Below are 12,978 nucleotides of genomic sequence, written 5' to 3' on the forward strand. Positions count from 1 at the left end.
ATCTTACAAAACCACCAGATTTCAAGGTCAAATTGCAGTTTTTCTATGAATTGTGCTGCCAGTTCATACATGTGTTAACCTTTTTTTTCAGCAACATCAATATCGCCCAAGTTCCTCCCATCACCTCATCCTCTCTGTCCAGTGTATGCTGTGTCTTGTTCACCCATCTGGTGAATGCATCTTGCCACTGCCCGGGGCTACCATCGTATATCCGTCCAGGACAAACCTTCAACAGTTATCTGAATGAACTCTCTTGTCGACGATTGCCATTTGTGGAAAAAATCTTTGTATTAAAATATGTAAGCAAATCTTTCATTTTAAATAAATGGGATTTTGCCTAGCATCAGTGTCTCTGCCACCACCACCCACATACAAATTACGTCTTTGTCCATCTTGACGCAAGACAAGATCCTCCCCTCAGTCGGCTAGCTCATAAACATAAGGTGTGATTGGAGGTGTTATGTAACAAAACGATTAAGAATCCTCTCGATGTAGATAGTGGGAGGGCTGACTTATCAATCACCAGTTGCAGCTGGAAACTCTCCTTGTGTTTTTTGGCAAATGCAAATATGCATGGAGATGAATGAGCTATGGCAGTTGCTTTATGCATGTGATCTTAAGCATTACCATGTACGACTTAAGATCAAAATTCATGGTAGTTTTTTCACATTACCAAATCAAAATTCAATAATCTGTATTAGAACTTTATTGTTCCTTTGCATTCTGATATAGGTCCTCTCAGGACCCTAACTTTCTTGACACTGTCACCACATATGATAGAGAAGACAATTTATGATCCGTATTAAAAAGCATCAAAGCAACAATTGCATTAATTCAATATTTCATATATAATTAATATTAAATATCATTTGATATAAATAATATCAACTTACTCCACTTTGAAGAAGTGCTATCAGTACAAAAGCACTCAAAGCATTCTTATTTTCCTGAAAGCAAAAATGTTTAAATTGTTTTTAAAAGTAAAATTACTAAACTTAAATTTTAAAGAATATACAGAAAACTATACAGTTTAAATTTTATTTTAAATAAATTTTCCTTGTATTTTTCCCATGAAGAATTTATAAGATTTTCTATCATGTCGTGTGCCAAATAAATTTTTTAAAATTAATTAATCAATCAACCAATAAATTTTCAAAATTGAAATTTCACCTGCATTGGTCTGTGATGAATTTCACCCACTTCTTCAAATGAACCGTCAGAATTCCGATTTTGAACCAACCACTGGATTGCTTTCTCAATGACATCTTCATCTATGTCAATTAATGTTCTTGCAGCATAAAAATATTTGGTCACTAAAGCTGTCAACCTATTAAAATTGAAAGGAACAATAAGTTAGATAGCAAATAAGACTGTTGATGATAATTATTTGATACTAATGAATTGCCGTATTAAGACTAGTGACGGCCATAGTTTTGCCATTAAAGATGGACCAGACTTGCAATATCATTAGCAAACACTGGTCGTATTACATATGTGAAATTATAACTATATTTTTAATTCTATGTAATTATAATTATGTAGAAATCTAGAACTGATTTAAACTTTGGAAGCAAGCTAATATCTTACCAAAGAGCCATCTGACCAACACGATTATTAACAAAATTACATTACCAGACACTTCCGCTTCTGTCTTTCTGACCAAAGCCACTAAATGATCCATCATCCCTCTTGTATGTTAATTGTCTTTGATATCCTAGAACATATTAATAGAAATTAATATTCAAAATTTAATAGGAAACTAAATAAAAAAAATTTAGGATTACCAAATCGAAGGAATGTTATTGCTTTGTCTTTGATGGAATTAGTCAGACGTTGAGATCGAATGAGATAATTTGTTATGATGACATTCGATGCAAAACTCAACATGTTCTGTTCGCCACATCCATAAGGCAGACGAAGAATCTGTTCCATGTTATTGATGGCAACTCCGAGTATATCTCCTAAATGTGTACACAGAAATACATTTAATAAAATATCTTATGTATGATCTTTGTAGAAATTAAATGTGTTAAAGCTGTATTTTTGTTACATTTACATAAAATTATTATTAAAGTTTTTCTAAAATTTTATAATTTTTCTAATTGTCCAGTCTATGATTTTTGGACTAATTGCAATTATTGAAATATTCAATATGAAAAGATCAATTATATTCCTTGTAATTTATATCATGAAGTAGTGATATTGAACCAAACAAGAAAAACAAGACACTGTTTCAACTTGCACAACAAGATTATATCATGAATTTATACCATAGGAATGTAAAAGAAATTTTATACATCTGAAAGAATTTTTCCATGGGTATATCTTGTCTTCAACATAATTTACAAGTAATCATAATTTTAACACAGTCATTCAATAAAATTAAACAAAACAAAATTACTTCTTTAGATATAAAATGAAGCTTAGCTAATTTGCTATGTGCATAAGCTGAAGACAACTTAAGACAGGCCAAAAATAAAGTTTGGTTACTAAATATGCAGTCTTGTTTTATTTTATTGATTGATCATATGAATGATGTTTTCCACATTTATGCAATTTGATCATAATGAAACAAAATTACCAGATCAATTCCAATAAAGCCTGATTATTTCGTGTCAAAGCATCCCATCTCACAGTTCAAATTTAGAATGTTAAGAGCCTGAAGATATCCATTTAATGTGGAGAAAAACTCCATATTAAATGGATAACTTCAGGAAATAGTAAACTCGTGTTCACTAACACGAGTTTACTATTTCTGTTAGTTTTGGATTTTGTGATAGTAGTTGTGATATCCTGGAAACTGATTTCAAAATCCCAAGTAATAAACTAATATAAGTTATGGAAATGGTAACATTTTATTTATGGAATTATAAAAAGAAATTATTAATTTGTTTTTTTGTTTGTGACAATGTAATGTATTTTATACAGACAAAAGGATTGAATGATTTTAAGGAAGCCAAAAAATAAAGCAAGAAATATGAATAGCAGTTTGAGTTTCTATTTAGTTTAATAAACTGTCAAATTACTTTCATTTCTACAATTTGTATACTGAAATGTAGATTTAATAAAGAATCAAGTTTGGTCCTTTGCATGATCATCCATCTAAAGGCAAGAATTAGCTAGTTATCAAGCATCAGAATTATTTATATAAATAAATTCTAAAGTAAGAATGCCCAATTTCCTTACCTACACCAGAAATTGTTATTCTTTGTGAACTGTCAATACTGTTGTAAGGAATTGGAATAGATATATTATCTTTAACTGGTTCTGTTCCCGAAGATGAAAAATCCACAAACATTGCCTTGTTGAAGTATTGTGTGCTGCCTTCAAGCTGTAAAATTGTATAATAACTTACAATTTCTAATTGTGGAATCTTTAAAAACAAAAATTAATTAAATAACTTAATTATAAGCTATTATTAACCTTAACATGTAATCGCTTTGTGATGGCATCACTTGCACGATCTGTGTTGGCCACAACTCTGATGTCAATATAACCTACTTTCTTTGGCGTGATGAGGAAAGATACGGGAGTTCCTTCATTTGGAGCTATCTAAAATTTAAAAAAAAGAAATTTCTATAATTTCTAAGTTTAAGAACACAATATAAATTTATTCAAATTTACTCACCGTGACAAATTTTGATCTCTCCCTTTTATCTTGATATTCAACTTTATCGCTGCCAGCAATTGTGAATTCATATTCGTTTTTACTATTCACCATAGTTACTTCTGCCTAGAATAAATAATAAACTTGTCACAGAAAACATAAAATATATTACAAATTAAACTCTTGAATTTCCAATACCTTAACAGGTCTTGAGTTATAATTAAAAACTACAACTTGAATTGCAACAGATTCTCCTTTTAGTACTGTATACGGTAGACTCATTTTAATAAAGAACTGTTGTGATACTTTGATCTGAGAAAGAAAGAATTTTTTTGTTAGTAAATTTAACAGATTAAAAATTGTCAAAAATACACAGTAATTAAGATTATATATTTTATTGGAGTGAATTTACTTATTGTCGTTTGAATTAAGCACTTAAAATCCAATGATTATTTAAACAATATTTTCAAAATGACTTTTACCAGAATTTCTGATTCTTATCAGGGTCATAATAATTGTTCCCACAGATTCTAGAATGCAGAGGGCTTGTAACTATTGGCAACTTAAAATTTTTTCTAAAGCATATGCAAAATTTAACGTAGAAACTTCCGTAAAGAATATTTTGTACATTTCATTCCAGCAGCAAAACTTAATCTAAAACTATTTTATAGATAATTAAGGTGTATTTTCATGTAGCTAACCAAATGCTGGTTGTTAGGCTATATTTTACATCATCGTTTCCAGTTTGTATTGTTTCTGAAGAAATGCAGTTTATACATTAGCAAATGGCATTATTGACAACCTATTAGCTTCTTTGACTGAGGTGCTAAACAAATCAATGAGTTGTTCCTGTTAAAATTGACAAAAGATTGACTTAAGATGAGAGGACACAAAAATAAAAACAGAAATCATTCTGATAAGCTAAAGTACTTAATGCATTTTAACAGTAGGGATTATTAAAAAAGAGTGCTAATGTCTTTTTTGCCTGGCTGATGCGCTATCTTCAGGCATTGGCCATTGAAAAATGTTAATGCATCTTTAAAAGTGGTATTTCTAAAAAGGGTGCTAAATAAATTACTTAAGTTACCAGAGTGGCTAGTGCATCATCTTCAACTGGTTGATTGTAACTCCAAAAACACAATTATAGAATAAATACAACAAATGACTTTCTTTTGTCTTCACAATAACTAAGTCCCAGGAGAGCCTTATTCTTCAATTATGCACAGGAAACACATGAGGAGTGAGGAGTCAACTGAGTCATACCTCGAGAAGAAAATCCGTTAAGTTGGTCACCGATTATATTCACGAGTAGTGTTGTCGTCGCGTCATGCTGGAGGAATGATACTGGACAACAAAGGAGTCCATCGGTCATTGTCACAAGTTCATTTTACAGAAATATATACAAGGATTACAATTACATCAACTGTGGAAAAAATGTTTGGAGCATGCGGTGAGGTGAAAGTCCAAACAGAAGTATGTTGAACTGCTGCACACGTTTGTCTGTGGTGGTTTCAATGTTAACAGTTTTACAGATAAGTTATGTTAACTTGATGAAATTTAGATAACTATATAGATTTATATGAGATTTTCTAACAGAAAATCATTAATAAAAAAGAAATTTTTAAAAACAGTAAATAATTTATTTAAATTTAAAATAAATTTCTATTTATTGTTAATATTAATATTGAAATTTGCTCATGGATCTGCAATGGATAAAATGTGAGCCCTTCAAAAATTTACAGGGGCCCCACATTTTTCCATTGCGGTGCTGATTCTTATTATTCTGAATATTAATACCTCAAAAATTATTGTTCTACTAAATGGCAGTTTATATAACAAATAAGTTTGAAAAATTCTTATTAATAATGTTATGCATTGTTACCTCTGCAGGTTTATCTTGAATTCCTAACCCATTTGTAGAACTCATAGAAAATGCACTGATAACCCATGTTGTTAATGCTTTTGGTACTGAATGAGATATAACAGCCACGCCATCGTTTCTATAGAATAAATAAATTTTAGACAATAACTTAACTTATAAATTTAAGTTTAAACAGACTATTTTAATTACCCTGCTGTTGCGTTCATCCAAAGCCAAGTGTCGGGATACAGTTTTCTTAGGACTACGTGCTGTTTCTCGAGGGGTGCATCCGGTAATGCCGAGGGCGGCTGCACCGGAACATTTAATGTTCTGTCGTCAATGTAAATCACATTCTCTCGATATCGATCTGATAATAAAAGCATTCAGTTTTGTAATTTTTATTAATGACTGTATCACAACAATAACAAAAGCTATCAATTGATAATTACACAAGAATATAAGAAAGAATTTCTTGGCTTAAGTCTCATTTTGTATTTCATAATTATTCAATGACAGATATTCAAAATTCAAATAAAATATCTTACCATCTTTTGGAAATTTATAAATTAATCCATCTGTAAGAACTTGAACACCAGAATCCTATTTAAAAAATTAATACTAAAAATGTATAATTTTCAGAATAAAAAATATATTCATTTATATTCTTTTTTAAAATAATTTATTAATTAATTTTAATTTACTTCAAATATTTCTGCTGCAGATGTAGATCCTAACCACCAAAGAGATCTTTTCTTTCTCTTTCTTTGATTCCAAGGTGGCCAATATTTATGTTCTTTACCACCATCATATGTTTCTAATTCTTTGATTACCTTTTAAGATTATATATAATAAAAGATTAACTTTATTATAAAGAAATTGATAAAACTTTGTAAAACTTACATCACTTTGTGATATATCATTTCCAGATTTTAGTAAAATGCTTTCTTTATCTATGGCAAGAATTCCTATAAGTGCATTGGGCCTGGTTTCTACACGAATTTCAACTGTCGTATCAGGCTGTACTTCTTTGAAATTGCTTCGTACATTAACCTACGTGAAAAAAAATTGTATTGCTTTTCATTGAAATATAATCAAGTATTTATCTGAAAATTTATACTGACCTGGGTCCTAAATACGCCTTGCACTTCAAAGTTGACAGCATCGGCAACAATTTCTTTATTCGTATTCCTTACGTAATAAGCAATTACTCGTGCTTTCGGTGCCATTTGACTAGAAACTCTAAAACTGAATCTGTAAACTTTTTCATTAGGGACGGGTATCGTTCGTGCCAACACCATGCTTCCTCTTCCCATTACCTATGAATTTAAAATAATTCATTAATTAATTTTAATTTTATTCAGTTTCTGATGATAATTATAAAACATTTATTATATTGCAGTCAAAATTTATTTAAATTTAATTACTGTTTAAATACTGTTTAATTTATTTAATTATTTTCAAGTATTATACATTGACAATCATCTTTGAATTCTTAATATAAAATCTTTGAAAAAGCAAATAAAAATATTTAATTCTGTTATTTCCAAGTTTGTTGTCTTCATACATAAATGTATATGCTCATTATATTCTTTTAAACCTTCTGATGAAATATTTTCAGTACTTTACATATTCCAAAACTAATGTGTATGTATTTACACTTTTTCTATTTCATGCCCATTGTAACAAGTCATAAAAGGGACAGGTAGGTGTAAAGGTTCAAGATATGCGAGACAAATCATCCAATGCTCAAACTTGAGTCTTCCGGAGTGGCAGTTAATCCTTTTACTATTTTGGCCAGCCATCAAATAATGTAGACTACATTTAATGTTAATAAAATTACATTAATTTTGTGTTTTAAACTGTAACGAACTTTCCAAAACCCCGGGACATAAAGGGGCCCAAAAGTTTAATCCATTTTGAAAAATCATAATAAGAAAATGATCAAAAGAAACTTTAATTTATATAAGTGATATAAAATTTTTTTGTTTTACTGATTTCATTTATGTATTTGAATAGCTTTTACACAGGAGTTGAAACTTTCAAACCCATAATGATGAGAGTTGAAACAGAAACTTCTGAGATGATGGTTGGATTTGAGGTTTATGGTACAAGGGCCTATCTAATGAGATGACTCAATAAAGTTTATTCAACACATTGTATACCTTTCCTTCAGTGTATTAATGGTATATGTTCATAGAAGCAGAGTTACTGTGACATATAATCACTTGTGGTTTCTTAATTAAGGAAAGTTCCTTTAATTTCTGAGAGAGCAGTAAATGGAAGTAGCCCCATTCTATTACTAGAACTTCCTTTCCGAGAAAGAATTCTTTGAAGTGAATGATACTTCTCTTCTTTATTCCAACCATCTTTCATATTCAAATTAATTAAAATTATATCCCCAAAACAAAAGCATGTCATTCTCCATTTGGAAACATCCACTTAAAAATAAATAACTTGAAAATATTTCCTTTTTCTTGTGTAACCAACATCCAATCCTGACAACAGTATTCAACTTTGCTTTGGTAATTGGACTGAACCTTAACCAAACTCCCCCAGTCCTCGAATATATTTTAAAAAAAATAAAATCTTATTATATCGCTGTGTTTTATCATTAATCTTTCAAATATATATTAAATTGTATTAATTAAAAAGGTTACATAACCTTATTCTCCTTATTTGTTCAATAATCATACGTTATAGCTTAGGAGAAAATCTTTTATTAGAATCATTATAATCACTTAATAATGTTTACAATTTAAAAATTTTAACTATAATTTCCACAAATTCATTTTCCTTGTCTGTGGTATCTTAAATATTCTTTCAATTAAACATATTCCTAGAAATTCAGTTTTATTTTGTTTTTCCTCTAAAGTTAAGGTCGCCATCCTTGACTTGTAACAAGGAAATATAGTATATAAAATTATAAATAAATATGTATTAATTATAAACAGGATATTTTGAATTTATATTTTAATTCTTTTTTTTTTTTAATTTCTTTATTACCAAGCTCAAAGTGATCTTGAAAATTTACAACACAATAATTTACATTACTACATAAATTATATTTTTATTTATTTGTTTATCTAATTATCTAAAAATTAATTATAAAATCTAAAATGAATTGATAATTCTTAATCTATATAATTTCATTTTTGTAATTTAAAAATTGTTTAGAACAGGGATGGGTAACCTTTTTCTACGTAAGGGCCGCATTTCAAAACTTTTGAACTGACGCGGGCTGCACACAAGAGAAAAGAGGGGGAAACTGTCAGTAAATCACAATTCTTTATTCATATATAATTATAAATTAGCATAGGTATACTTAATATAGCTTCTGGCACTGATCTAAATGTAATATATCAGAAATATTTGGTTAAATATCAGTCACTGCTAGTTTTAAATTAGTTTCGATGTATCTGTTAGCCGGTTTCTTGTTTTAATTTTTACTAAATTCATTGCGAAAAAACTTTTCACAAATATAAGTTGTAGAAAATAACGTTTGAATTTTTGTAGAATATCTCATTAAGCTGGGAAATTGATATATTTATTCACGTTTTATGCCACGCAGGCCGCAAAAAATATTACTGCGGGCCGCATGCGGCCCGAGGGCCGCGGGTTGCCCATCAATGGTTTAAAATAAATTCTAAAGGTATATATGTATTGTAATGGCCATCATCAAACAGACACAACTGGTTTTAACACCAGAAAGAGATGACCGGAAATGGCTGTGAACAATAGTCCCACATATTGAATCTAGCCATCCAACTTTGTCTTATGACACTGACAAGTAAGTTTATTTTTTCACCCCTGTTCCACAAGAATCTTGCTTAGTACATTACAACAATAAGTTTACATATTTTTGTTAAATTTTATTATAAAAATGGTGATGATAATCCTCCTGTGGTGAGGATTATCATCACCTTTGGTGAAGATCTCCTGTATCTTGAATCAACTTCAGGGCCGGTGCTAGAGTTTATGCTGCTCAGGACAAGACATGTATTGAATATTTGATGCCCCTTATTCCCCTACATAAAACAAAAAACAATTTTTTAAATGTCATACCTGTTAAGAGTGGGAAGAAATTTTTGAATGTTTTTAAATTTAAATTTTATTTAAAATAGTTTCATTTCACTTACATTACTACGATAATTTCACTATTTGTTATTTTCACTCATGAAAATTAATGAAAATTTGTCGCCCAGTTTTCCCATGTGTTAGTGCCAGCCTCGATCATCATTCTATGACTATGGATTGTTTTTGTAAGAATATCAATTCAATCACAGTTATCTTTCAATATAAAAAAAGAAGAAATGTAAATGAAATCTTAAAATAAATCTAGAAAATTTCAAACAGTTTTATAACAATTAGTTAAGTAAGGAATTTTGATTGCATAATTTAAGAGAATAGCAGATTAACTACAAAGTCCCTACGACATTGGTCTTTCGAGACAAAATCTTACGCATATTTGAGGTTCCAGAAGTGTACTGGAACCATACCAGAAATATAAAAGAAATTCATAAAATAATTATATAATAATGTTAATATTAAAATGTAGAAATTTTATGACCAAAAAAAGGGTATGTTCAATTTGATGAGAAAAAGAAAAAAAGAGAATAGTTCTCATATTTAAACAATAGAAGAATAGGCAATGTAAGTCCTAAGAACAACTATCTCTGATTGGGATCAAATTGACAGTCAATATTGACTCATCCCACAATCTGAGTTCTGGATCTCGTTACACTTAGTAACGAGAGATGGCCAATTAGAGAGTAGATGAGGCAAAATAACTAATCAAAGTGATTGATCTCAGACCTGAAAAACCTATAAAAATCTGTATTCCATGGACACAGGAAGCTTCTCCCTTGACTTCCTATTGTGCAGCACCATCCTTGGTTGAAATCTCCTCTGCAAACCGACACCGAACCGGATTAATCATCATCATCTCTATGGACTTCCTCCCAACAATACCCTGGGACAGTCAACTTCCAAAAGAGATTTGAAAGGATCACTCTCATAGGACATTCACCCTTCATGCAAAAGAAAGGAACTGGAAGACTTGATTTCGTCTACAGAGTGAAAACTATTGTAGATGTAAGCTTATTCTTAAGTCACAATAAATCGAGACAATTGTTGTGTAACTGTGAAGTTTGCCTCTGTACCAATCGCACCCACTTATGAAACAGAACTATTCCATTATTCTGACCTTTTAGCATGAATCGGCAACTTCACACATAGACAAACTCAACAACAAATTTCCTTGACAATAGATCTGATATAACATGGTTTCCTCATAATGTACATTTATGATCATTCATTTTAAGGCATTTTGAGAAAAAATTTCTCAACTTTGCATTGCAACAGCTTAAGACTTAGAAACAACTATCAGGGATTTCTTTAATGACTTCCAACCAAACAACAAGTAAGATGTTGTCTTGGAAAACAAAGAAACAAAAATTTTTGCAGAGAGATTAGATGAACATAAAAATAACTTCTGTCTTGCATACACAGGAACCTTAAAGCCATCCATTAATTATGTAGTCAGTTTTCGGGGAAGGGAGTCACAAAAACTACATCACTATACCTGATGGGAGGAGAGGAGGCTGAGGCATTGTCTATGTGGACCATGTTTTAGTGGTGTTAGTCTCATATGAATTTGTTCTTATAATCCTACTTACTAGTCATGCAAATAAATTGTAGTGCTCCACCACTATTGTAATTGTAAAGAACTTAATAGTTGTAATTTATATATATTCATTCCATTTTTCTTTATAATATTGGTATCGGGTTTTCTGTTGAGTGTGACGCGTTCGTATTACTTTAAGCTCCGTATCACCTTTTGGGGTCACAACAATGGTAAATGAGGATTGGTGGAAAGAAGGTTACATGCCCAGTAAAGGCTCCCGGATGGTGGGGAATATAAAAATGTGTGTCACACGTGTAGGCTCTCCTTTTTTTTTTCCTGTGTGGACTCTGGAGACGGGATTGATCCTATGCTAGGGGAGAAGATTATGGGTAAGGTTTGAAACTGGAAGAAAGAGAAGAAAAGACTGTGCGTGAAGACAATCAAAACCCATTGACTTGAATTTTGTGAAAGCTGGCAATAAATTAAATTAAAATTATATGTAAGAACTAGAAGTACTCATCAGGACGATTAATTCTTTAATTTGGCACCGTATCTCGTGTTTGTGGAGTGAGTTCGACCACGTGCCTGCAAACAAAGGGTATCGAATCTGTAACGTAATTGTATTAATAGGATGCAACGACCAAATATGCCACCATGTAAATATTTGTATGTATATCTATATATATGTATTTTAGAATAAGTGCATTTTTTTTCATGTTAGTCCAAGCATTACCTTAATTAGTGTATAAGTTCAAGGCATTGTATAGTTTTTTTTTTTTGAATATTAGTTAAATCCATTAGCTATTCGTCAATCAATTATTTGTTATATCATTAAATTAGTTATTGCCAATAACATTTGTTCCTGGTTTTTTTTCCTCTTATTTTGTAAAGTCCTCATTCATGTCACCCCACAACCAGACTGGCTACATTTCAGTATAGCCTTAGTCACGACAAAATCATCAGTTAGAAAATATTTGCAGAACTTGAAGGTCATTTCAATGTAAGACAAAGTCTATGAACTATTGGACATGTAATGAAGGGGGAAGGATTAGACAAAAGTACATCGTTTCATTGTACACAACAGCAAGGGAAAGAGTAAAAAGTAGCTCAAAAATTGTACACACGGATAATAGATGGCCACTTGTAATCATTCTATAGTTTACAACTCTCTGTAACTGAATTATTTAAAGAATAATAAACTAGAATAAAAAATTATTAAAAATCAAAGTTTTTAAATTATGTTTTATTTTTAAAACAAATATTTTCAGTTTTTAAGAATTCTTCATTCATAAACATCTCCTTTAAATATTCACTAATTTGATCAAAAATTATTACAATACTATATTAATTAAAATTTTAAATAATTCTAATTAATATTATAGTTATGTTTAATTTAATAATAATGAAACATTACTTGATATGTTAAGTGACTCATTGGTTCAGTAGCATTTACTTCAAATTCGACATTATTTCCGACTCTAATGCTTGTTGTTAAGGGAGTAACTTGAATAAAGTTGTTACTGGGTGATACTGCAGAATCTATTCCATCAATGTAATGAGTCTGTCCTCGGAATTCCACCCTCATATATAAAATGTTAAGTTCTTCGTGGAGAGGATAGAATTCGAGCTTCAGCAATCCATTTTCTGGTAATGTGTAGTAAGATGACTTCCAGTCTTTTTCAATATGAGTGTAACCAAATGTTAATTTTAAGTTTCTATCTCCTCCAACTACCAGTGTCCCATCTTGATGTGTAACTTTCAACTAAATATGTAAAAATGTTTATTATTCTTTATTTACTTTGATTACTTGCAATGTTATTTGTTTCATTATATTTTTAAAAATTACATAAATAAAATTTTATATTCAATATATCCCTTAATTGAAAG

At 30.3% G+C, this 12,978-nt stretch overlaps 1 protein-coding gene across 1 annotated transcript in view; it reads right to left on the reverse strand.

The window, feature by feature from the left end:
* The window catches only part of LOC136974639 (CD109 antigen-like), a 49,651-nt gene that overhangs the window by 13,737 nt on the left and 22,936 nt on the right, over positions 1 to 12,978 (reverse strand). Inside the window, exons 13-27 of the mRNA XM_067269565.1 lie at positions 12,506 to 12,853; positions 6,590 to 6,784; positions 6,369 to 6,518; positions 6,170 to 6,298; positions 6,014 to 6,068; positions 5,679 to 5,835; positions 5,490 to 5,607; positions 3,806 to 3,919; positions 3,629 to 3,733; positions 3,424 to 3,552; positions 3,187 to 3,331; positions 1,785 to 1,961; positions 1,633 to 1,714; positions 1,171 to 1,327; positions 894 to 947 (exon numbers count right to left, since the gene is read on the reverse strand). Of these exons, the coding sequence (XP_067125666.1) occupies positions 894 to 947; positions 1,171 to 1,327; positions 1,633 to 1,714; positions 1,785 to 1,961; positions 3,187 to 3,331; positions 3,424 to 3,552; positions 3,629 to 3,733; positions 3,806 to 3,919; positions 5,490 to 5,607; positions 5,679 to 5,835; positions 6,014 to 6,068; positions 6,170 to 6,298; positions 6,369 to 6,518; positions 6,590 to 6,784; positions 12,506 to 12,853 (2,115 nt within the window). The remainder of the gene's footprint in view (positions 1 to 893; positions 948 to 1,170; positions 1,328 to 1,632; positions 1,715 to 1,784; positions 1,962 to 3,186; positions 3,332 to 3,423; positions 3,553 to 3,628; positions 3,734 to 3,805; positions 3,920 to 5,489; positions 5,608 to 5,678; positions 5,836 to 6,013; positions 6,069 to 6,169; positions 6,299 to 6,368; positions 6,519 to 6,589; positions 6,785 to 12,505; positions 12,854 to 12,978) is intronic.

This window comes from Centruroides vittatus, unplaced genomic scaffold, assembly GCF_030686945.1.
Source record: "Centruroides vittatus isolate TY-2023 unplaced genomic scaffold, ASM3068694v2 contig_352, whole genome shotgun sequence".
Classification (NCBI taxonomy): domain Eukaryota; kingdom Metazoa; phylum Arthropoda; class Arachnida; order Scorpiones; family Buthidae; genus Centruroides; species Centruroides vittatus.